Source organism: Salminus brasiliensis, chromosome 3 (genome assembly GCF_030463535.1).
Source record: "Salminus brasiliensis chromosome 3, fSalBra1.hap2, whole genome shotgun sequence".
Lineage (NCBI taxonomy): Eukaryota > Metazoa > Chordata > Actinopteri > Characiformes > Bryconidae > Salminus > Salminus brasiliensis.
The window spans coordinates 8,761,014-8,787,395 of NC_132880.1; the positions used below are offsets into that span (position 1 = coordinate 8,761,014).

Consider the following 26,382-nt stretch of genomic DNA (forward strand, 5'->3'; position numbering starts at 1 on the left):
TTGGTAGTATTTATTTTTGCATATTTGTCACTAAAATGTTTCAGAACAGCCATACAAGATAATGACAACATAAGACAACCCACCATATTAATTGGTCATTCCATTTATTGCAGATAAAAGTTTATTTAAAACCTCACCCACTGGAAAAAGAAATTGCCCCTTTATCTACTAAATTAGCAAGTTAGCCAAATTCAATTCAGCTGGGATCAGTTTCACTAGCCACACCCAGGCATGATTACTGCCAGACTTGTTGAATCTATCTCTTAAGTAAAAACCTGTCTGGCAATTCACAGCAGGCTAGAAGGTCTGAAAAAGCAGCATCACATTCTAAAAAAAATCTAGCATTTATCTTAATTATATAAATCAAAATGAATGTAATGATCCAAAACATTTAAATGTGACAAACATGCAAACATAGAAGATAAATTGAGAAGTTGGTAAATACTACTATGCAACATATGCAATTATCAGCAATTATCTTTTTTTGTCCCGACTCAATGTCTAAAACACACACTGCCAACATCAATACTGTAGTGCTTATTAATCAGAGTTAATTATGTGGGTTCTGACATTGTATGACATAATATCATCTACAAATCTGTCCACATGATAGTTTGAGGCAAGTGTGCAATGATTTAGGAATGCAAGTTGCAAAAAAAAAGGTTGGAAAAAACCTTATGTTAACAATATCCCCTTAAGCCTGCACTTTGTATTTGCCATATTACTGTCATAATTACTAATAATAATCATTTTCATAGGCCCCAAAACAGAGCCCTGTGGGACTCCACAAGATAGGCAAGGCCAAGCAGTTACCAAATTTATTCACAATAGTTTCTGCATTAGGATTTATAACTGAAAAATAAACCTAGGATTCAAGAGTTTAAGTTAAAACTGAAAGTTAATACAGCATTCAAGCAAATCTAAATGACCAGAACAAAATTACATGAATCTATTTACGAAAAAACCCACAACTCCAACTTTAGCTCTCTGATCTGGGTTCTTGTGTAACAAGACATTTGTCATTTGCAGAAGGAAGAAACATTATACTGAAGTCCTGGCATGAATATATACTGATGTGGCAATAGAAAAACATTATAAACCCTGCTGGCATTTGTCCTAGAGACAATGAGGGGTTTCGGTGTGCAGGTTTCATCATGTATGCCCATGACAAATGATGAATAGCATTCTTTCTTCATGATGTAAATGAAGTATGACATGAATAGAGAAGGGAATGACACCTTCCTGCACTGACATATTTGCGTTTTCATGCATGGAAGACTGTGAATAATGGCAGGGCTATTAGATAGCTCTGCAGAATTACACATTTTCATAAAACAACACATTCTAACACATTCTGCTCATTTGTTTGACGGTGGAATTGAAATGCCATGAAGCCTGGCTCTTTGGTGGTCAATAAACCACTTAAAGGTTCCAGCAGCTCTTTCTAGTCTATCCATGGGTAAAGTGAAGTTCATGTATACTCCTTATTATCCACCCTTAACTATATTTGACTTCTGATCCACCCTTTACTTATGTTAAACATCCATAAACACACAGTTACATTGCTCTTCTGTCATAAACAGTCAAAGGTGGTTCTGTGTAAATATGTGCAGTGCCTCTTTATTGCAAGGCGTCACGCTGTAACTGTAAAACTCCCAAAACACATTGACCCAAATGAACTCACATTGTTAAACTGTTCACACGAGCAGCGCAACTTCGCTCCCTCGCCCACTTCCTCTGGGTCTATTTCCGTTCATCCTCACAGAGCAAATATAGTGGAATGTACTCTTTCAGCTAAGAGTAAGGGTGGTAGTACATGAAAAGAGAGAGCTATGCTTAGACAATGTTCAATAACAGTAGTGCTTACCTCAGGGAGAGCTTGAAAGATGTTCCAGCCTCTTCAAGGCTGGTCAGTCTGGCAGAGAGCTGAGGGGAATTTGCCACATGCACACTGTGACATGGAGCATGGAAGGTGCGCTCTCGGTCCTTTCAGTGCACTTATCAACTGGAGGAAAGCTCCACCCCTGAAACACTCCTTCTTGTTTTGAAGACAAAGAAAATTGGCTGCAGCACACTGAAGGAATGTCTTCCCCACAACCCTGTTGGTCATGAGCCAAAGCCATTAATGAATAAGTGCCTGAAACAAAGAGTTTTGCTATCATTGACTTCTCCATTAATCTTTAGTTTTTGCAAAATTATGACACCATTCTAACTTTGTTGTGCATTGCATATTATCACATCAATCATTGATCAAATGCTCATTCTCACCTTGTTTTTCTTTTTTAGATAATCTCTAGTAGTCCAATAGGCCTTTACACCCTTAAAAAGGAAGGTTCTTCAAAATGTTCCTTAGTAAAGTCACTGGTTATACACAAAACCATGCCAACCTTAAAGACCATCTGAATGCTTAAATGGTTTCCTGCCTGGCAAATTGGATCTTCTCTTTACGAAAACGTTTTGTTGATGTTTCTTTAAAAACTTAGAGCACCAGACATTTTCCACTATAGGTCGATGAACCCCTTTTGCTCTTCTGACCCTTTGTTACCTTTCAGGTTTCTACTTCTTGCTCCGAGGGTGATTTTACTGTCATTTTCACACTGGATTCTTTCGCTTGGAGGCCTGGACTTGAACTTCTGTGAAAGTTGTTTACAACAATGCCTGCTGTAAAAGGTACTATATGAGCTAATTTCAATTGAACAAGTGTACAAGATAATTCAGGCAAATTACCCTGTTGTTAACATTCCCTTGACAGCTTCAACTGACCACTTGGAATTAATCACACCCACATTACATGACAAGTGGCCACTCGTAGCAGAAGGGCAGGCACAAGCAATCGGAATGCATTCACACTAGACTAGGTTAGCTTTATTGTGCTAATCAGCTAGCCATGCATGTTGTTTTTTGTATGTAGATTTTTTAAAGATATACCATGTGAGTAATGTTTTTTTTTCTGGTCTTTGGTTTAAAACCAAATCACCCTTATTTGTTCAGTTATGGCTGCTATCCAGTGAGTGAAGTCCGGAGAATTCGACCCTTCCTGTCTAGAGAGGTCGCCAAGGTGCTTGTTCAGTCTCTCGTCACTTCCAGACTTGACTACTGCAACTCTCTTCTGGCTGGTCTCCCTCTGCGCACCATCAGACCCCTGCAACTCATCCAGAATCCAGCGGCACGGGTCGTCTTCAACATTCCTAAATTCAGCCATGTCACTCCACTGCTGCGTTCTCTTCCCTGGCTTCCTGTAGCTGCTGCCCGCATCAGATTCAAACCCCTGACGCTGGCCTACAAAGCCCAGACTGGACCAGCCCCTCCGTACTTGATGGCAATGGTCAAAAGCTGATCCGCACCAAGAGCCCTTCGAGCTTCAAGTACGGCTCGGCTCGACCCGCCATCCCTCAAAATCCACAGAAGCCAAGCGTCCAGGTTTTTTTCTGTCCTGGTACCAAAGTGGTGGAACAAACTTCCCCTGGGTGTCCGAACGGCCGAGTCGCTCACTGTCTTCAAACGCAGACTGAAGACCCACCTCTTTAGTCTTTTTTAATTTATTTATTTTAAATGTATTTGTATTTAAGTCAACACTGGCTAACTAACAAGCTAGTAGAATAACATGAAGCTGTATCTGCAGTCTCATTACAGATGAAGCAGTCTGCAACCTAAAACTCAGCAAATCAAATTCTATGATTTGGAAATATTAAGCATTGTAAATTAACTGGCTTATGATGAGCTTGTTTACACAAAAGTCCTCTAACAGCAGAATAACAAGAGCAAGCAATTGAGGCTAAGCCCTCATTCTGCTAATCAGCTAGCCATGCAAATGTTTAATTATTTAGATGTTTGAACGCCATGTAAGTAAAGTGGACACTTTTTCTGGCCTTAAGCTTTGGTGGAAATCTCTGGTAAACCACCTTTGTTTTTGTTTGTTGTACCCAGTGTAGGCTTCAGCTTGCTAACTAGTTAGCTAAGTCAACAAGGGAAGCCAATTGGCTTAAAATAATCTTAAATTTGGCTTATAATGAACTTCATAACTTCATCCAGCTTTTTTTTTTTTTTTGTCAAGCTTCGTCTGAGGTCACAGTGGGCAATAAGCACTAAGAAAGTTCAGCAGATCAGATATTTTGGCATTTTACAGTAGTTTACTTCCTACGGCTGACAGCTTCATCCAACATGGTTTTCAAGCTTCAAAGGTCAAAACGATTAGCAGGCAATTTCTCCTGCCAAAGTCAACACTTCCAAACAACTTCACTGAGTAAATGAGTCCATAAAGTAATTAAATCGGCCTGAAGATGGCTTCAGGGATTCCCTGAGGGGAAATGTTGAGGCCAAATAACTCAGGGGTTGGATAAACCAGTATTAAAATAGACCGCATTCACTCCAATCCTCTACTGCTTGTGGGAGTGATGTGTTATCTTTCTGTGGTGACCTTTCTCTTGTAAAAACCACAGAAAAACAAGCTTTTGTAAATCTTGCTCTACCTGCTTCTCCTTTTCTAGTTTGGGCAAACACACCTCACTTCATAGTGGTATCATTTGTCATTTCAAGAATGTCTTATAAAATGCTTCATTTTTTAAAGAAAGTGAAAACAGTAAACTTAAAGGTAACTGCTGGCTGGATATATGTGATAAGTGATAAGTACTAGCATTCAAAGTAGCATACCTGTACGTGTTTGCAGAATATGTTAGAGAGTAGGGAGATTGGGGAGTGAGATGACAAGCATACACCCTGGGGCTTCACCACACCCATGTCAGCACTATCTCTTCTCTGTGATTTTTATCTCAACTAGCACATGTTCTCACAGACCAGTATTCTATTGCCAGGACAAACCTCTGGCACCCAGTGCACATTTTTTGAATGTACTTTCGCTCATGCATAATGCCCCTTCCTGACAGCAGTGATGGCCTGTCAGAACAAATAAGGTGAGGTTTTCTCCTCCAGTAAGAATTTTAGGTCCACATCATTATTAGCTATTTATAAAATATGTAGATTCAGTTTTAATGAATAAACTGGATAGTGCAGTTCCTGCAGAAATAGTGATGGGGTGCCAAAATGTCTGCCCCAAAGTTGGTCCAAAAGCTCATCCAATACATCTTGCATTTACCTAAAAGAGCTGTGTCTATAAACTTGTGGGGTGGCCAAAAACATTTCCACAAAAGCTCATCAAAAAAGTTTGCCTAATAGAGCTGTGTTCACAAACCTCTGGCTAAAATGTGTAGCCAAAACTTTTCCAAAAAAGCTCATCCAATATGTTTAGCTAATAGAGCTACTTTGCAACTTTGGGCAAAAATGTGGGGTGCCAAAATATTTGACCAACAACTTAACCAATACGTTTGCCTAAAAAAGTCGAGTCCACAAACTTTGGGCCAAAATGTGGGGTGCCAAAACTTTTTGACAAAAGCTCAGTCAACATATATACCTAAAAGAGCAGTGTCCACAAACTTTTGCCCAAAAGCTCATCTAATACAGTTGGCTATTAGAGTTGTATCCACAAACGTTTGGCTGAAATGTGGGTTGCCAAAATTTTTGAGCTACAGCTCAGCCAATATGTTTACCTAATAGATCCATGTCCACAAACTTTTGACCAACAGCTCATCCAAGATATTTAGCTAATAGTAGGCTTGAAAGTTCATTTAGCTAATAGTAGCTCGAAAAGTGTGTCCTATAGGGAAGTTTGAAGTTTTGGCTAAAAGTTTAAGGACACATTTGAATGTATTCCTATGAAAGATTTTTGGCCACAATCATGGCTTACAGTATCAGACATACAATACGTGTCCAAATGTTTGTGGACACTCTGTCCAATGCATGCATTCAGCTACTTTAAGTTGCACTCTTTTGCTGACACAGCTTGTCTAGTACTGCCAATAGAACAGAACTCTCTGGAGCAGATGAACGTAAACCTATTGGCACCATGCCTAATGCCAGGTGCATGCCACAATGAGTCCTTGAGAGACCTGTCACAGATAGCAACGAGTATTCAAGGACGGTCTGTCAAAATCTCTGTCTGCTGTCTGCATCTTTCTTATCTGCTTGTCTGTCCTGTTTTCACCTGTCTGTCACTTTCGTTTACAGTGTGTACTCACTATTTATTTTTCCGAGGCGTCGGGGGTGCACCGAGTGCACAGCTGTATTACTTGCACAGTAATAAAAAAAACAAAAACAATAATAGTGTCTCACAGATGGCTTAGCTTGTTTGTGCTGGACACTGATCTCACCCCACTCTTAGCTGAGTAACTAAGATATAAGAAACATCATCAAATCATTTCCTTCGGTAGATATCTAGGTTTCTTCTAGGTTTCAGGAAATCTCCATCCTGTCAGTGTCACATGTGTCACCGCAAGCTCTCTTTATGTATCTTGAGAGCATCTTAAACTGATGCTCATCTTAATCTTCTTTCCTCAAAGCAACCGACTTCATTCTGAATCCTGATATCTGCTTCATTTCTCCTGAGCCAAAGCAAACTTGACCTTTTTCTTTTTGACTTGCATAACACTGATGCAAGCAAGGTCCTGTAATACACTCCTCAAACACTCCCTAAGGCAATCCCACGGCTATGCTGTTATGGCTCCTCCACACCTTCAGCGAACCAAATCATCACATGCACCTGGCAACCTTGATGACTACTGTCCTTTTTATATGGTGTTCTGTGGAAAACCAACACCTTTAAGGTGCGAAACAACTTGTCCGAACACATTCAAAACTGCTCCAATGTTCCAACTTATGTAAAACCATTTCGCCCACAACCAGCAATGCAGACTTTAATGCAAACAGCCTAGCCTCCACCATCGAGAATGTAAAGACATATCTAGACCATGACGGAATCATATCTAGATCCATTTTATGAACCATTTCAAGTTGCTATGTTGACCAGTGCGGTTAACTACTGTGAACACACAGTACACTCGAAAAAATAAAGGTTCTACAAAAGGTTCTTTGAGTGATGACATAGAAGAACCACTTTTGGTTCCATCAAGAACCATTTTTGTAGTAGGGATGTGACCTTCAAACTGGTGAACCTTTGCATCAAGAGAAAGTTTATTTGGGTCTTTTCAAAGTTCTTCACATTCACATCACATCTCTATGACTAGCACGGTTCTTTGTGAAACCAAACAGTGGTTCTTCAATGGCATCACTCAAAGAACTATTTGAAGCACCTTTAGTGCCACAGTGTACAGTATGTGGCCTGTCCATGTTTTATTATGACAGAAGGGCGCCTGTACAATAATGTAATACTGAATATTTGCTAAAAAAGCTATTCCAATTGGATGCTCCTTCTCCAGGTCTTCATCCCCTTTATATACCCACACCTCACCATCTTACTAACAGAAGGGCTAACGGGGGGCCAGGCTTCACACACAGACCACAGAAAAGCCAACCCAGACTCTAGCTAAAACACTTTTAAATCCTCCCTCCCGCTACATCTCAGGGTGTAGGCTGCACAAGCAAAACTGCAGTTTGAGGCCTGACTCCACCAACCAGACAAACATATACAAATATCTTTATAATTTCAAATGAACAACGCTCTTAAAAATAAGGGTGCTTCAGAACCAGTTTTGGTTACATGAAGAACTATTAGATTCACCAGCTGTCCTTAGGAACAAGTGTTTTCTTTTTTGGGATTTGTTCAGTTTGTGAGGCCTGTTTGCAAGTTCTGACTTTTCTCAAGAAGAAGTTTAATAAAATCCTTAGCTTGGAGTGGCTCAGTGGCTCAGTGGCCCAGAATCACAAGTTTGAATCCCGAGCTATGTCGTTTTGCCATCAGTCCCAGAGAGCACAATTGGCCATGCTTTCTCCAGGAGGGTAGATGGCGCTGTCATAAATCTTACAGCAATGTTAGCTGGCACAGGCGTCTGTTAGCTGGTGTGGTAGAGCTGAGGCCCAATGCTGTCCTCCGAGAATGTCAGGAAAAGAGGCGGTGGCTGGCTTTGCACGTATCAGAGGAGACATGCGTACGAAGTTTGTACCTTCCTAGTGTCGGGAGCTTTGCTAGTGCTAGGGGGAGTTACGAACGAACGGGTTAATTGTCAGTACCAGATTGGGAGAAAAAAAAGGTATTGAGACTCTTTGGTAAATGAACTTCCAGTGCGACAGAGAATCCATTAATATAGAGTACAACCACAGCGATAATAAACATAAAGTGAGAAGTATAATATGCTTAGTTAGAGGGTATCTCAATAATTGAAAGAAAAGGAGCACCATATAACTTATATCCACTGTCTTCCAAATAAGAGGACCTCAGTCTGTGAGTGAAGGCATTACATTTCAAACCACCACCCAAACATCCAAACATCTGCTCTTTACCATTCTGTGGAGGGGAAACCAACACCAGAGCGCTCTTACCCAGAGACATGGCTCAATTGTGAAGCTCTGTTGAAGCAGACACATCGGGCCATAGGCTACTGTCTTTACTTGTCAGTCTCACAAGCACTATCCTATTAGTCTGCTTGACTTCCCCTCCACAGAATTCTATCGCAATGGGCAGACATGCAGGCGACTGGGTGGATGTTTTAAACTTAACACCTTCAACCATCGAAGCAGGTCCTCTTCTTTGGAAGGCGGTGGATATAAGTTATACAGTGTCCTTTTTGTGTCGTGTTTCAGCTATACTCTAAAAAGCATGTTGGAATGCTGGGTTAGCAGAGCTAGCTACTTTATGGCCAGCGTCCACAGCAGTAGCCTACTTCAGACTGCTTTCACTTTGAATATGATACGGCCACACACTATTTGATACGGAAAGAGCAGAAAACTAGGGTGAATTAGTGTTCAGGGTGAAATAGATGAATAAGGTGAATTAGAAACTGGTTCTTTCTGGAACCAACAGTGGAGAGAAACAAGGAGAAGACATTCTAGATTCCTCTAACAACCAGATATCTGTATTTGTTTGTTTTTGTCTGTGTCTGGTCAGTGTACTCTGACCTTTAGACTGAAGTCGTCTGCCAGGTGCTTTACACATTCTGTTCAAAACAATCCACTATCTACTACTACCATTATTTTTTATTAGATATGTCCAAAACATTGATTCAACATATCTAATGTAGGCTAGGTGTGTGTGTTTCAACATTGCAAAGCTGTGGATTAGGCTTCTTTACCATATACTTCCACAGAAAAAGCTCCTTAGCAGAACCAGAAATACCTGTACATTGCAGTGATGTAGGGTATTATGTCATTTGTAAGGAAGTCTTTTCGACTCCCTTCTTAAGCAATGGCTACGTCTTGCCAGTGTATAGCAACTCAGTGACTCTAAAATAGTGACTCTAACTTGTGTAATTTAATACATGCTGTATATCAGTGACCTGTTCATAAAAAGAAAGCACTGTGTGCATTCAGGAGCTACTTGGGATTCCATCTTTGAGAAAAACACATAGCACAGTCTTCACATAGCTTGCTTCTTAGTTTAGTAATTATGTGGGGAAATTTAGGACTAAGTAGTATTTCTAAAGACTTTGAAGATTACCTCTAGTAAACATTGCAGGATCTAATGGACATGAGTACAGTCTTTCATCAGACATTAAAATTTTTTACGTTTGATTATGGAAATGCTGCATATAAAGCTGAACTCACCCAAGCAAAAACGTGTCAGTGCCAGTGAACTTGATGCCGTCTCAGTCATTACTTGCTCAACAGGCGCTTATGATGCAACAGGTCTAACAAGGGGAATGCGAACATCGAGGCTGTGAACTGATGATGTAACAGATGAACTAGCATCAGTGCAGTTTAGATTTAATGTGTTTACTGATTTGAACATATGATTTCCTCTCACTTTATGAGCAGGCAGTTAGACTGTTGGTCCACTGTAGAGCTGTGGAATTATACTACATAAAAACACAGGATCTGAGTACATTTCCTTTTCCGTTATTTCTTAGACACAGATATGTAAAGGGTTTCATAGATCTGGAGTGGCACAACTGTCTAACAATGCTTGACAAGAGACAGAAGATTGTAAGTTTAAACCCTGTCAACACCTGAGCCTGTGAATAGAAAGGCCTCTGTTGATGTTATAAAGGAGGTTCTAACAGTAAACAATTTGAGGGGGGGGGGGTCACAGACCAACCTTAACAAAATATTGAAACAATTTTAGATGCAGTTCATTTACTAATGTTTTTATGCTCAACTTAAAAGAGTACTATTGACCATCAGGACCATAAGGTCAGGAGTTAGGTGAACTTTTGACTAAACTAATTCGAGTTAACACAAAAAAGCTCTGTAATCTGTTACTTCACAACTGCCGGATTTAAATTTCTTTTCGGTTTTGGCAAAAAAATGGTCAATCTACCTTTTATAATTTGATACACAGCTACTTTACATCAGTGGCATGCTCATACATATAGAGCACTGTGTGTCCAATGAGGAGCTATTTGGCATTCAATCCTTGAGAAAAGCAAACTGTCTTTACATAGCTTGCTTCCTTATTAGTTCATTAATCGAGTGGGGGACTTTAGGGTTGAGTAATGTGACACTGACAGTAAACTGACACTGCACATTTCATAGCTGGCTTTGTAACTGACATTTTACGAGTTTGGACCATGCCATCAGTGTGTGATTATATGGGAGGAGAAGGTAAGAGTGGGGGAGAACTCCACTTTGGGGTAGAGTTCGGGTAGCTTTTGCTTTGTAGAAGAAAGCCAGACCTCTCTCTGATAAGTGGAACTAGGAATGAGTGATATGGCAAGGTTATAGGGAGGAGACAGGCTACTGGTGGGTTGCGAAGACTTTGTAAAGAACATGTGGACAACGTAGAAATGGAATATATTGGATGTTAAAGTGGGCAGAGGAGGAGCTTTAGTCATGTTCTTCCTCCTAAAATTCTGTTATTACATAACTCGACCTAAACTTTTCTAGTTGCCATGCGCGTAGGGCTGATCTCTCATAAGTTTGAAAGCTCATTTTGCATATTTGCAGTTAGTAGAGCACCCTTTTGCTGGTATAACCTCCTGTAGATGTGATGCATAGCCAGACACCAGCTTCTGGCAGCGTTCTCGAGGAATCTTTCCTCATAGACAGTGGTCTTCAGTTCACTAATATTCTTGGATTTGCTGCTGCAACCACCTTCTTCAAATCCCACCAAAGATTTTCTATGAGGTTCAGGTCAGGTGACTCTGACTGTCACTCTAGAATCTTTCTGAAACTTCTGAAAAGCTTTGGTGGACTTCGAGGTATGCTTGGGGTCATTGTCCTGAAGCTTCAGCTCCCTCACAGAAGGCATTTTGCTGATAAACCTTTTCCATTTGCAATGGGGGTGGAATCATTTTGATTGCAACTGTAGTTTGCAAATTTGAACTAGCCCAAGCAACCTCGTTAATTGAGCGTGTCCTAACGAACATAATGCAATCTCAACCATTGCTTGTTCAGGCCTTTATTATGCATCTGGCCTTACAATGGGAAAGCAAATGTAAATGCTGTGAACTGATGGTGTAACAGACAAACTGGCATCAATGCAGTTTAGAAGTGAGTGCTGAACTGATCATTATCTATGTGTAATATGTAATAAAGCTTGTTTGGCTTCTTCAGGTTGTACATAAAACACACTGCAAACTGATTGAGTTGCTCTTCAATTATAGTAGTGATGAGTGGAAGTCTAGACATGTCGACTGGTTTGGACCATTTCAGAGCCTAAAAGTGCAGATCTGCTTTTGGTTTAAGACTTACATAGTCTGACAAAAAAAAATGTATTGCCAAACTAATCCTGACGGCTTTTTGGAACTTACTTTCAAGGCTTTATGAGAGACAGAGTAAAGATAAACATAGCTACCACAGTACCTCCTTGACAAACTGGTTTGATGAAAACGGGGAAAGGCTAAGGTGCAGAGAGAAGCTCTTGGTCCAAGGAAATGGAATGTCAGAAGTTCATGTTACAGTTTAGCGTATGTTCTAAAACCACCTGCAAGTGTTTAACGTTAAGACTGAGACTGAAACGGATGATTGGTCACATAAATGTAACTGAAATAGACAAAATTATCAATTGGCATTCTGAACTGACAGATGTAGTTTGTGGACATAACTTCTAATGAATGCATTCAGCTACTTCAAGTTGCGCCCATTGATGACACAGATGTGCAAATGCACACACACACACACACACACACACACACAGCTTGTCAAGTTTCTATACAAAAGACTTGCCAATAGAGTAGAGCAGTTAAACATACATTTAGTGGCACCATGCCCAATGCTAGGCCTAGTGTAGAGAGATCCAAAGCACCCCAGCATTGAGCTGTGGAGCAGTGGCACTGTGTTCTCTGGAATGATGGTTGAGGCTCCATCCAATACTTCTGGAATGAGTCAGGGAGTTAAGGGTGAGGTAGGGTGGTGATCATCCAACATCCAACATTTCAGGCAATTGCAGGCTTTGTTTTTAGTAAATACTCTGAAAAAAACCCCAGCTGTTCACAGTAGTGCTCTTTTAACAGTGGCGCATGACCTCCTACTTTGAGTACCTTCAGCATCAAGGTGTACCATTTCAGGGTACATTTACATCGTTTGCTCCTTCAGTGTACCAAAATGGACAGGTGGAGAAGGTGAGGTATCTGACTCAATTAGCATTCTAACTCGATAAGCATGTTGAATTAATGTGTCCTTAAGAAGTTTAGCTCAGATTAATCGAATGTCACAACCCATACTTCAACAAGTTGCTGCACACATCTCGTGATTATGTACACTACCCTGTGTTTTGACGGGAATGGGACGGGCCCTTGGGCGTAAACATGAGAGCAATCAGAGCTCAGTAAAACTTCTAGTCAGTAAAACCCATTTCAGGAAATCCCAGGATAATTATATTCATGCAAACTTTGAGGTATTAATTATTTACACTGCCTTACTTAACCCGGTCTTACCTTGCCTTACGGAAAGTTGGATAATTCATTTTGCATGCATAATGGCAATATAACATTTTGACAGAAAAGCCAGGAACTACCGGTGGTTCTGAGAAGTTTAAGAGAATGCTTACTGATCTGTGCGATCCAGCTGAGTTTTCTAACTAAAGCAAAAAAAGAAAAGGATTTTCCGAGGAAGCACGTTATCTGCTTCCTCGGAACAGTTGGCCAGTTGGCAGGTCGCCACTTGCTATTGAAACTGCACACTTAAAACTAAAGGTACTACAAAGAGTACTTTGAGCGATTAACCACTTTCGTCTGCATGAACACCCACGTCTGCAGTAGAGACGTGTGAACGGGAAGAACTTTTTAAAGTTCTAAAGAAGCATCACTTGAAAAGGTTCTTCACACTCACACATTTCTATTGCAAACATGGTTCTTCATGCAAACACATGGGGCTCTTCTTTGGCATCTCACAAAGAACTCTTTGTAGTACCTTTCTCTTTATAAGTGTTTAGTTCCAGTAGCAAGTGACAGCCTGCCAATTAGCCAAGTGTTCTCCAGATGAACAAATCCTTTCTTATTTGCTTCAGTTCGAAAAAAAGAGTAAGCATTTCTTGTCTCCTAAACTCCTCTGACTTTTGTGTCCCCACTGGTATGACTTAAGAACCACTCAGCCAGTTTGCAAAGCTTTGCAGGTAGTTGTCATGGCGTGTTAAGCCAGACCAAGACGGGATGAACACTCGAAGAGATGGTATCAAAGCAAGCAGATTTATTAACAAAACCAGGATAAACAGAAAGGGGCAAGTGAGGCAGAACAAGCATATATAAAAACATCTGGATGCTTTAGTCCAGGTCTGGGAGGAGATCCTCATCAGGAGCATGCCCAGGTGTTGTAGGGAGGTCATACAGGCATGTGGAGGCCACACACAATACTGAGCCTCATTTTGACTTGTTGTAAGGACATTACATCAAAGTTGGATCAGCCTGTAGTGTGTTTTTCCACTTTAATTTTGTGTGACTCCAAATCCAGGCCGCCATTGGTTAATACATTTGATTTCCATTGATGATTTTTTTGTGATTTTGTTGTCAGCACATTCAAATTTGTACAGAACAAAGTTTGCAATGAGAATATGTCATTTATTCAGATCTAGGATGTGTTATTTGAGTGTTCCCTTTATTTTTTGAGCAGTGTATTTAAACCTGTTTGCATTTATCATTTTCTCAATTTTCTTTCAAAAGCATTGAACGCTAGCAAAAGTAAATGGAATTTAGTCATTAAAATGGACTTTTGTGGCCCACTTTTAGTTAAAAATGTAATTTTTTATGAATAAGGACAGATTTATTCTCAATATAAAACAGGTGAATATGGCTGACATAAACAAATTGTAAAACATTACAAAGAAAACATTAGACTTCCAAATGAAACTATAAGTGGTTGTATATGGTATATTCTGCAAGCTCTGCGAGTCCTGAACAGCCACTAAGAAAAGGCAACCAAGTTAACCGTTTGCCCCACCTAGATAAAGTGAACTTTTCAAAGTGAAAGAATTTTCAAGAAGGGCGTGAATGATGGAATTCTTTCACTTTATATTCTTGGTGAACCACCAAATACGTTTCCAACGAAACTTACTATTAATGATACTGAAACTAATATTGATGAGGGCAAATTATAGCATCTGGCTCAGGTCACTTTATGAGGTTGTATCTCAGTTGGACGGCTTCATGATTTTACAGCACTTTCTCTTTCGATAAAAGAGAGTTTTGCTCTTCAGCACTTGGCTCTGTTTTGTGTTCTTGTCTGCACCCTAATCCCACCTAGTCATTAGCGTTGCCACCTGTGTCTCCTTCGTAGCCCTGTCCTCTCATTATCCTCCCTAGGTGTTCCTGTTAGTGTATTGGGCTATTATAACCCTGTGTTTGCGCTGTTCCTGGTCTTGCATTGTGGATGTAGATGTAGATGCTGGTGTAGGTTGGGTTCTTTGGTCTGGTCTCTGTGTTTTTGTGTTTCTACTATGGATATTTTCTGGATTCTGTGACCTCTGTCTGGGATGATATTAAAAGGTTGACTTAAGATAACTTAAGATAATTGACTTAAGGTTTTTTACCTTTGAGAGAAGGTTCAAACTGTTTATTCAGGACTTAATAGCTTCATGTGTGAGTGCTAAATTAAAATTCATAGTGAAAGGCGAGGAACGAGGAAGTGTTTTTAGATGTAAGATTCCCCGGGAGGGTGTGAGTAATGATGTGAATAATGATAATCTTGATCTTGATTTGAGGTGAACCAAAAAACGTGCTTTCCAAAGAAACCCAAAATTCATTAAACTGAAAACAACATAGAAGAAAAAAAAATAAAAGAACACAAACCAGTGATATCCTCAAACCCTCAGGTCAGTTTCACGAGATTATCAAAATGTAAAATTAGGTTGCTGCTCAGGTGTTAGATGATATGCAACATGGGACAGTTATTAAAATGCTTCTTTGTACAATTATGAATAAATAATACGTTTCTTATTTTCCTGTAGATGTTGTTCTTCAAAGCTGTATTGTGTCAGTGTCTTTTTCAACATCCTTCTCAGGAGTGCTTCTAGTGATAAGTTGCTTTCATTTTAAGAAACAAGTTAGCGAACAGTCAGTTCTTGAAGGTGATGCTTTAAAGCAGAAAGAAATGGGCAAGCATAAGGATCTAATGGTCCTAATGGTTAGTTGACTGGGTCAAAGTATTTCCAAAACAGCAGGTCTTATGGAGTGTTCCCAGTATGCAGTGGTCAGTACCTACCAAAGGTTGACCAAAGAAGGACAAACAGTAAACCTGCAGCAGGGTCATGGGCTCCTAAGGCTAATGGAGGGCTGCTCATGGGTGGCCTGTCACTCATGGAGGTCTTGTGAAATGCATCAAATGCTCAGATCTCAGATATAAGGGGCTCCTATATATATATATATATATATATATATATATATATATATATATATATATATATATGTATATAGTTTTTTTAACAAGGTTAAAGTATAACTAAGATTATTATTATGTGAATATGATGATTGATGGTAAAACATGTTCTTATAGACAGGTGGAAAATGTACAGTGACGTTTTGATTATTTTCATAGTTTATTTACAATAGAATACACTCCCATCCTATAAATACAATCCTCTTTATCATGCCTCATTATCGAAAACAACAAGGCAGTCTTGGTTCAAATATATGCTGTTGAATGCAGCTGTTCACACTGCATCCCTTTAACCATGTTAGCAAAAACATGCAAAGCAAAAATGATCAATGTAGGAAAATACAGCTGATACTGACATGCAGTTTGACTTTACAGTACAGCAATCAAGTATTTAAAAAAAAGAAAAATAGCATTTGTATGGCAGAAACTGGGACATATATAATAAGTGGACACAAATGAGCAAAACATGTAATAACAATAATGAAGCCCTACTCAGGAGGTTATCAAAAGTTATCAAAGATACACTATGCATGAAAACATGGTCATGTAGGCATAGCGTCTTTAGAGTTTAATCTATGTATGCGCCGCGTATTTGTGCCGTTGATTACAATAGGCCTTTACATGTACAGACGTTGCTAGTTTATAGAGAATAGCCTTTGTTGTTATGTCAGAAATGTAGCACTTATCCAAATATACAATCTTGGACTAGTCTCAATTCGCAAGCACCCAGCCCAGTATTTTCCAGTGAACATTTTTAAACGTAACAAATGGCGAAACAGATATACAATGCAGAAAGTTCAAGCACCCTGAACATTGTTAGTGTTCAATCTAAAGAGCAGCTCACGAGAATCCTGATGAAGTATAATTTGTGTCTATGGGCATTGCTTTTTCTAAATTGACTTCTTAAAAACATATTCAACATAATATAAACAACTAGTAAATAATATGAAGAATTACCAATGCAAAAAATGAAACATAACAAAAATAAAACGAAGGTAGCAGAACATGTATGTTGGTCAATCACACAGAGTCGATTTGTGGTTCTTTTGGATTGGCGGGATCTGTTGTGTGGGATCTCTCCAAAGGGCAGTGGAACTCATGGACATAGTCTAGAACAAATCAGAAATGAAAATCACATCAAATGGTTGATTAGTATGGAGTAATTAGCACTTATATTACATCATTATTACTAGTCTGTAAACAACAAACAAACTAGGAACTGTAAACTGTTGCTGTCACCCAAGACCCTTGTATCTCCAAAATGGCAGCTTTACAGGAGAAGGGAAAAAAGGGCCCTATTTTAGCAATCTTTAGGCGAGACGTCTATCGCGCACCACAAAGCGGGGGTGTACTCGTGTTGGGCTGCACACGCCTGTGTTGACAATTCACTGCCAAGATTCACTGCAACGAACGTCTGCGAATACGCCAGAGATGTACCTGAACACACCTCATTTTGAGACCATCATGCCCATCGGCTTAGATATATTCGCAAGCACCGTTGATATTTAGGGGTGTAAGATAGCAATGAGCATTGCGAGACCCCTTGAGCAGGGTGTAAGACAGGGCCCAAGTCATTTTGGAGCATTTCTATTGGTTTTGAAATTCTGACATAACAAAAACAACTGCCAGATTAAAACTATGAACATTATGAAAAAAGAAAAAATCACAATAATAACTGCAATACAAGGATTTTGCAGGACAGCAACATAATGTACACTATATTTCCAAAAGTTTGTGGACACCCCTTCTAATGAATGCATTCAGCAACTTTAAATTGCACCCATTGCTGTCACAGATGTGCAAATGTACACACACACAGCTTATCAAGTCCCTGTGGACAAGTATTGCCTATGGAATAGAACTCTCTATAGCAGTTAAACATGAACCTATTGGTACCATGTCTAATGCCAGGTGTGGGCTAGACGGGTATAAAGCCCCACATCATAGAGCTGTGGAGCAGTGCCCATGTGTTCTCTGGAACGATGGATGGTGGATCCAATACTTTTGGGATGAGTTGGGGAGTGGGGGTGAGGTGGGGTGGTGATCATCCAATGTCCTGACCCTCATTAACACTTCTGTCACTGAATGCAGTCAGATCCTCAGCAATGCTCTTTCTAAATTTAGTAGAAAGCTTTATTCCCTGGACAGTAGAGACAGTTACTTCAACAAAAAAAATTTGGAATAAACAATGAATGAGCAGGTGTCCAAAAACCTCTGTCCATACAGTGTATATGTATGTATAATTAACAGGGCATCCAAACATTCATTTGCTATCAGTGGCAGGTTTGAACAGTATTAAAGGCAAGAATGCCTGGCCCATATCTGAGCCATTCGTACCTTCATCTGTGCAGTTTGCACGAGGTGCTGAGGTTTCAGTATGGGCTTTTGAATAGACACACCTCCTTTTCAGCAAGAGAAAGCTGTTGACAAATGAAAAACACATTGAAACCTGTAACACATACATATTGCTCACATCACATACTTATGCTTCTTGACTTTATGCTTCTACCAGTGATGATTCTAGGTACTAAGCAAACAACCCTGCTGAAAAAACAGCATGGCCAACTCAAGCTGGTCGAGCAGGCTAGCTTTGTTGACCACCTTATCTCTTGACCAGCATAGGGTCTGTTTTTGTTTGAGGTTGATGGTTTAGCTGGCCTACAAGTGTGATCAGCCTGAGCAAGCTGGTCGGCCAGCATGACCAGCATAACCAGGCTGGCTGACTGCATAAACAGCATGACCAATCTGGTCAACCAACTTGACCAGCATGACCAAGATGACCAAGCCTGACCAAAATCAAATGTAACATACACTAGGCAGATTAAAGAGCTGGTAGCTTTCCAGCATAGGGTATGTTTTAACTTGGATGACCAGCTTTTTATTACCACCTTGACCATCAAAGACCAACCAACAGCAAAAGCTGGTCTTGGGCTGTATATATGTATATATTTCATTTATTGTTTGACATATTTATTGACCCAATTAAAAGATGAATATCTAATTATAAATTTTCATAAAATAATAAACCGTCTTTTCATAAGCAGTAATTGTACTGTCTGCTAGGGGCCTTTGTACTGAAGAATTACAGCACACACAACAGTATTTCAGAGGAAACGCAAGACTGTAATGCAATCAAATGGAATCTTAAAAAGGAGTTACAGCTACACTTACATAACAGTGAATGCAGATATCTGTTGAGGTTAAGGCTCAACTGAAGTCCACTTTGAGTCTGGAGATGAGACAGGAACAGAGGAAGACTAGATATAAACAGCATGGGTGTCTCTTGACTTGTGAAGGTATTTTAGCGCCATCTTCTGCAATTGCTTATATTTTCTGAAAGAGTCTGTCCATTGTGGGTTTTCTGGGATTAGTGGTAGAATCCTTATGAATCCTTATTGATTCTTCTTGAAAGGCAGGGCATAACTGTTCAGTCTCATAAGGAAAAAATATGCAAAAATATGCGAAAAAGTCTCTTTTGCATGTAACTGTGGCAGTGTTGCCAAATGTGGGATTCTGTAGCATTGATTCTTCATGTGCTATTATTATTAATATTTATTAGATTCCTTGTTCTGCTCTGCAGATGGTTACCAGCCCTTCTTTTTCATTTGAACATACTAGCAAACTTATTACAAGTACATTACCAAAATAATGCAGATGTGCAGGAGATATGTACATAAACAGAAATCGAAATAACGTCTTCCTAAACTTTTCCTTTTCTTTACTCATAGCGTTCAAATAAAGAGAAGTTAATATGCCACATAAAGTGGGCTTAAGGCATAAAAGAATAATACAGAAGTAATAATAAGAAATTCATAACACTGATAACTGAAATATGCAATAGCGTTAAGGAAAACAATACAAAGACTGATGTGATATTGTTGATTTGATTTCTTCCATGAATAATATTACTGAAAAAAGTTCCACATACTGAGTATTTCTGAAATATCATTTTCATATTAAAAATCTAAATAAAATAAAAGTCAGTAGAACTTAACAACGCTTTCCCCGCCCTACCACAAGCAACCACATGCAGAGCAGATTTGTCTTTTTTCCCCCCAACAAATTAAGCAACTAAAGAGCACTGTGGTTGAGAAGGTGTTGTTGAGACCATCTCTTCAGAGCAACAGTTTCTGTTGAGTGTTAAAGCTGTTAGGAGGTTTTTCAGTTTGTCCATGTTCAGATCACTGTGCTCTCCTGAACCATATCGGCGTCCATAGCTTGGGGAGCCGTAGGAGGATGAGGAAAAGCTCATGGAAAAACCAGAGCCTGTGGCATCAAAGCTTCCTCGCCTAGAGCCAGACCTGGAACCGGTTCTGGAGCCAGACCTGGAACCTGAGGTGGATCCAGAGCCGCTGATACTGTACGGGCTATAAAGGCCCTTACTAGACTGGGACGACGCTTCCAGTAAACGCAAGCCAGACCCTTCCTCAATCATGCTCCTCTCCATAGCATCTTTATACGATATCTTCAGCTTTGTTTTCGGGCATGTGAGATATTTGGAGTATCCACTGACATCTCGTAGTTTCTGTGCAGTGCGTGCATCCAGGGTGCCTTTCTTTACAGCATCGTCCAGTGAGACTCTGCCTGCTACATCAGGTTCAATTAGACCACCTGTCAAATACTGGACTTCAAGAAAACGTTGGCCAGCCTCATAGTACAGATAACCCTTCTTTAAGGCTTGGGCGGCTGACATTTTGATTTTGTTTCTTGAATCCTCAAATCCTAGGAAGGCTTTCTGAGCTAAGTTGATGCGATCTACCATGATCTTGTCTACCAGCCCTTTGTTCATAGCATCAGCAACAGTGAACTTTTCTCCAGTGTTTGGGTCAATGATACCGCCTGTGCATGCTTGTGCTTCTAGCAGCCTTTGACCAGTGATATTATCAACCAGATTCCGATGCATGGCCTCTGTGACTGACACCTTCTCTAGAGTATCTGTATCAAGTATCCCAGCCACTGGTCCAGTTTCCTCTGTTGGGTCGTTCCAGGTTGTTGCCGGGGTCCTAATGGATGGAGCTGGGCTCATGGGAAATGATGAGGAGGACCCAACGGAAGATGATCGTGATCTAAAGCCACTCATATTACCGGACAGCATGTCAGCAAATTCAGTGATGGATAGGGTACCTGCACGGTACTGGTCTAGAGCAGACTGGTCAATGAGACCCTTAGTGATGGCATCATCAATGTCGTACTGACGTCCAGACCTTCTGTCGATGATCATGGACTTGACGACACCATCTGATGAGGAGATGGTGATTTCTTCCCATTCACATTCTTGCTCTGCAAGCTCCATGTACGTCTGCTGATCGATGAGCCCTTTGCGGTATGCCTCGTAGACAGACATCTCCTTCCCTGTTTCTGGGTCTACAATCACTACCCTGCGTTTGCGCACTGACGACTTGGAAGATGTCTTTCGTTCACGCTTCTTCTCCTTCAGCAGTAGGAGCGCAAGTCCGGTTTCTGGGTCAGTCATGCATCGCTCCATCAGTTGAAGGTAAGTCAGATTCTCCTCTGTGTTTGGATCAAAGAAACCTTTAGTGTCATCAGAGGGGTCAGTGAGAATGCTGTTCATCTCCTCATCAAAGAGGCCACGCTTGTACGCCATTTCTACTGGAAGCCGAAGGCTCTCTTCAGGATCGATGATTCCACCTGTGGCTATCTGAGCCTCCAGAAGGCGAATACCATGGTCTTTCAGGATCAGGCCCTTCTTCATGGCCTGGAAGAGGGAAATGATCTTACCAGTGTAGGGCTCTTTGTATCCAGTCACAGCTCGTTCAGCAGAGAGAAGCTTGTCTTTGAACTCTGGTCCGACCACGCTCAGTTTGACAGCTTCGTTGACTGTCAGTTTCAGGTTTTTGATAGGATCAATCACATATCCAGTGGCCGCTTGCGCTTCCAGCAGTTCAAAAGCGGTGCCCGGTCGGATCATGTTCTTCTTCATTGCTTGGTAAATTGACAGCCGGTCCTTGGAAGCCTCGACATACACACCGGCAATACAACTTGTGCCTTCAAGGTATTTCTTTAGATCTTTACCGATATCTTCTACTGAGATGATGCCTTCAGTGAGCTCTGTGTAGGTCTTCTGATCAATAATCTGAGAGCGCAGCAGTTCGTCTAAAGTGATTTGCTTTCTAAGACCCTTGAACAGCAGTTTCTTGTCTGCAAGAGAGAGTAAATGCAGGCCACTCTCTTTGTCAACTCTGCATCTCTTGAGAAGTTGAGAGTAAGACAGCTTTTCGTCTGTTGTGGGATCAGTAAACTCTTTGACATCGCCACTGGGATCAGTTAGCCTCTCAGCTGTTTCTTTGTTGATGTATCCACGTTGCATGGCCACATCAGCTGGGAGGTGGAAATTGTACTCAGGATCCATCAGGCCACCAGTTGCGATCTGAGCCTCGAGGAGCTTTAATGCATACTCTTCAGGAATCAGATCCTTTTTCATAGCCTGGTATAGGGAAATGACTTTACCACTGTACGGATCTTTATACCCGGTCACAGCCCTTTCTGCAGACAAGAGTTTGTCATGAAGTTCTGGGCCAACAAGACCCTTGCGAACAGCCTCGTCAACTGTTAGCAGCTCATGCTTGACAGGATCAACGATGAATCCTGTTGCTGCTTGTGCCTCCAACAAATCGATAGCAACATCTGGCTTGATAAGACCTCTTTTCATGGCATTGTAAATGCTAACTTTGGCAAAGCTGTCTGAGAGCACTCCAGCGATGCTGCCTGTGCCAAAGAGGTACTGCTTAACAGTTGTCATCTCCATAACCTCCCGGATGGTTTTCTTGCCTTGTTTTAGCAGATTGTATGTTTCAAGGTCTATTATGCGTGAACTGTACAGCTCTTCGATTGTAACTCTGCGTCTGATCACATCGCACAGCATACTCTGCTCGGTTTTAATGACTTCTCTTTGCTCAAGGATTTCAATGACGATGATGATCATTCTCTCCCTAGTGACCTTTCCTGACCGGTACTGTTCAAGAAGTCTTTTTCTGTCTTCTAGTGGAAGCATGTCTGATGCCATGACTTCCCATAATGTCATCTGCTTTCCTGCGAAATCCTTGTGTGGTATGTCTATTTGTGTGTTAGCTAAGTCTGTTTGGGCTTGCTCTTCAGAATAAACGTATGACTTCTCAACGTCTTTTGCAACTTCAGCTTTAGAAAGTGGCAAGAGGAAAACACCAGATTCAGAGTCCTTCACGCATCTGTCTAGCAGTTGTTTGTAAGTGACACTCTCATCTTTGCTTGGGTCAGTGAAACCTTTGACATCCTCTGAATGATCACTAAAGGCCTTAGACAGCTGCTTGTTTAGGTAACCTCGCTGTATGGCTACATCAGTGGGGAGACGATGGCTTTTCACTGGATCAATTATGCCACCAGTGGCTTCTTGGGCTTCCAGAAGAGGTACAGCATGTTCCCTAAGAACAAGCTCTTTTTGCATCGCTTGGAAAAGGGAAATCTTGTTGCCAGTGTATGGATCTTTATAGCCAGTTACAGCTTTCTCTGCAGACAGCAGTTTTTCGTGAAGTTCAGGTCCAACTAGGCCAGCTTTCACAGCATCGTCCACTGTAAATCTCTGATTTCTGACTGGATCAACAATAAACCCAGTTGCTGCTTGGGCTTCCAACAGGGAAATGCCTGTGTTCAGTGTCAGTAGCTTTTGTTTGATTGCCTGATAGATGCTAAGCTTTTCCTTAGAGTTTTCATCCAATGCTCCAGCAATGGTTTCAGATCCTCTTAAGTACTTCTTCACCGAATCGATCTCGCCAATCTCTCTTGGCTTCTTTTTCCCTTGTTGGATCTGATCGTAAGTGGTTTTGTCAATGATTTTGGATTCGAACAGGGAGGTGGCTGTAACTGGTTCTCTGAGACCATTAAAGGTCTCCTCCTTCTTTTTCATCTCCTTTTCTTCAACCAGTGTGATCACGATCTTAATAATCTTTTCAATTGTAACTTTTCCTGACCTATACTGACGTATTATATCAATTCGTTGTTCTTCGGTTAGATATTCGGAATTGATGATCTCCCAGATAGTGACCTTTCTTCCTTTAAAAGGTCCACTGTGCAACTCTAGGGTTGCCTTGTTTAATGCTTCTTTGGTTTGAACATCCAAGACCAGATCTGATTCTGTGGACTTGATAGCTTTTTCTGAAAGCGGCAGAAGTGGGAGGCCTGTTTCTTTATCAGTGATGCATCTTTTCAGCAGCTGCGCATAGGAGACATTCTCCTTTGAGTTTGGGTCAAAGAACACTTTACTAGCATCAGATGGGCTGCTTAAGCTCTTGTTCATTTCCTCACTGAAACACCCACGTTTATAAGCAACCTCCTGAGGAACTCGATAACTTTTCACTGGGTCGATGATTCCTCCGGTCGCGAGTTGGGCCTCCAGTAGCCGGATCCCCTGATCGTTGGTAATGAGAGCTTTCTCCATTGCCTCAAACAAGGATGCAGTCTTTCCAGTATATGGGTCCTTGTACCCTAACACTGCTCTTTCAGCTGACAACAATTTCTCATGCAGCTCTGGGCCAACAATCCCAGACTTAACAGCATCGTCAACTGTGAGCTTCTGGTTTTTTACTGGATCGATTATGAAGCCTGTGCCGGCTTGGGCCTCTAGGAGGTGTAGAGCAGCCTCTACTCCAAGCATGTTCTTCTTCATGGCTTCATAGACTGGCACCTTCTCTTTGGTTGACTCAAGGAACACTCCAGCAATACTGTTTGTTCCCTTTAGGGCTTTTTTGATAGGCTCCATCTCAGACACTTCTTTCACAGAAGTCTTGCCATTATGCAACTCATTGAATAAATCTTTATTAATAATCTTGGAATCCAGGAGCTCAGATGCAAGCACAGGTGCCCTCAAGCCTTCAAAAGATGGCTCCTTATTTTTCTCCTTCTCCTCAACAACAGTTATTACAATCCTTATGATTTTCTCAACTGTAATTTTGCCTGATTTATATTGGCGAATGAGGTCTTTCCTTTGATCTTCAGTGAAGTACTCCGAATTGATCACTTCCCAAATAGTCACTGTCTTGCCCTTGAATTTTCCAAACGGCACTAACACATTTGCTTTACTGAGCGCATCTTTAGCTTCCTCGTCTGTGTAAGTCCTCTCCAGTACTGATGCTGTCTCTGTAACAGGAAGAAGTGGGAGGCCAGTTTCAGGATCTGGTTTGCATCTGCCCAGCAGCTGGTGATAAGTGAGGCTTTCTTGTGTGCTGGGATCACTGAACGGTTTTTTATCCTCTGGAGGATTGGACAAGACTTTGTTGAGTTCCTCGTCCAACAGTCCTTGCTTACAAGCTGCTTGGACAGGCACCCGGTGACTGTTAACTGGATCGATTATGCCACCAGTTGCAATTTGAACATCCAGAAGTTTAGTCGCTTGGTCTTCTGAAACCAAACCCTTTTTCATTGCTTCAAATAGTGATATCTGTTGTCCAGTGAAAGGATCTTTGAAACCTGTTGCAGCCCTTTCAGCAGAGAGCAATGAGGTGTGAAGTTCAGGCCCAACAATGGATTCCTTCACAGCCTCACTGACAGAGAGCCTTCTGTTCTTGATGGGATCAATAATATATCCTGAAGCAGCTTGAGCTTCAAGGAGCATCGCAGCTGTGCTAGGCAAAACTTTCTTTTCCTTCAAAGCCTGATAGATGGTCATTTTTTGGTTGGGTTCAACTATCACACCACCAATGCAATCCTTGCCTTTCAGGCACATCTTGACTTTGTCCAGCTTACTGAGCTCTTGCACAGTTGTCTTGCCTTTTTTAAGTTTGTCGAATTCTTTTTTATTCAGCACACCGATTTCATTAAGCCTGCTTGCAGGGACCTTCTCTCGGATTCCGTCGAATGCAAGTGGGGAGTCTCCGTTTGTCTTTACTCCATCAACATCTGTGGAACCATTGATAACTTTCTTAGTTGTTTCCTGCACTGTTGCTGTAACTAATTCATCTTCTGGGACTTTGTCAGTTTGGATCTCAATTTCCTTGGTTTGGTGAGTTGCAGGTTTTGGGGTTGCCTGGAGCTGTTGGAGCTTTTCTCGTAATTTCTTGTTTTCCTCGCCCATGAGTTTTTCTTGTTCTTGCTTTTGCTTTTCAAGTTCCTCCATCTCTTTCTGCTTGTTGCGCATCTCATCCTCAGCATCCTTCTGCTTTTTGACTGCAGCATCCAGGATTGACTGAAGCTTCTTTTTCTCGTCCTCCATCTGCTTCTTCTGTTTCTCCTGTTCATCTTTAAGGGCTTTGGCTTTCTTCACCTCCTCTTCAAATTGCTTCTCTAGCTTCACTTTCTCCGCCTCAATGGTCTTTTCTTTTTTCAGCAGAGTTTCCTTCTCTGTAAGGAAGGTCTGCTGAAGTACTGTCGTTTCTTTAAGTATTTGCTCCTGTTGTGCACTGGCCATCTATGATTAACAGAAATATTGCATTAGTTCCACAAATATGAATTCAACAAAGGCTATACACTTTTATAATAAACAATGCATTAATAAATAATAAATTAAATTGAATAAATCACATGCATTATATACAAGTTTCTTACAGTAAAGTAAGACATTTATTAGTATATAAAAAATATAAAAATCTTATAAAAGTTCACAAAACAAACAAATTTGTCACTTTGTAAATTTAAGATGGTAGT

General features: G+C 40.8%; 1 protein-coding gene across 1 annotated transcript in view; it reads right to left on the reverse strand.

Moving 5' to 3' along the window:
- LOC140551044 (epiplakin-like) overlaps positions 1-26,382 on the reverse strand; it is a 202,437-nt gene that overhangs the window by 22,003 nt on the left and 154,052 nt on the right. The window contains exon 35 of the mRNA XM_072674413.1: positions 19,831-26,146. Coding sequence (XP_072530514.1) covers positions 19,831-26,146 — 6,316 coding nt within the window. The remainder of the gene's footprint in view (positions 1-19,830; positions 26,147-26,382) is intronic.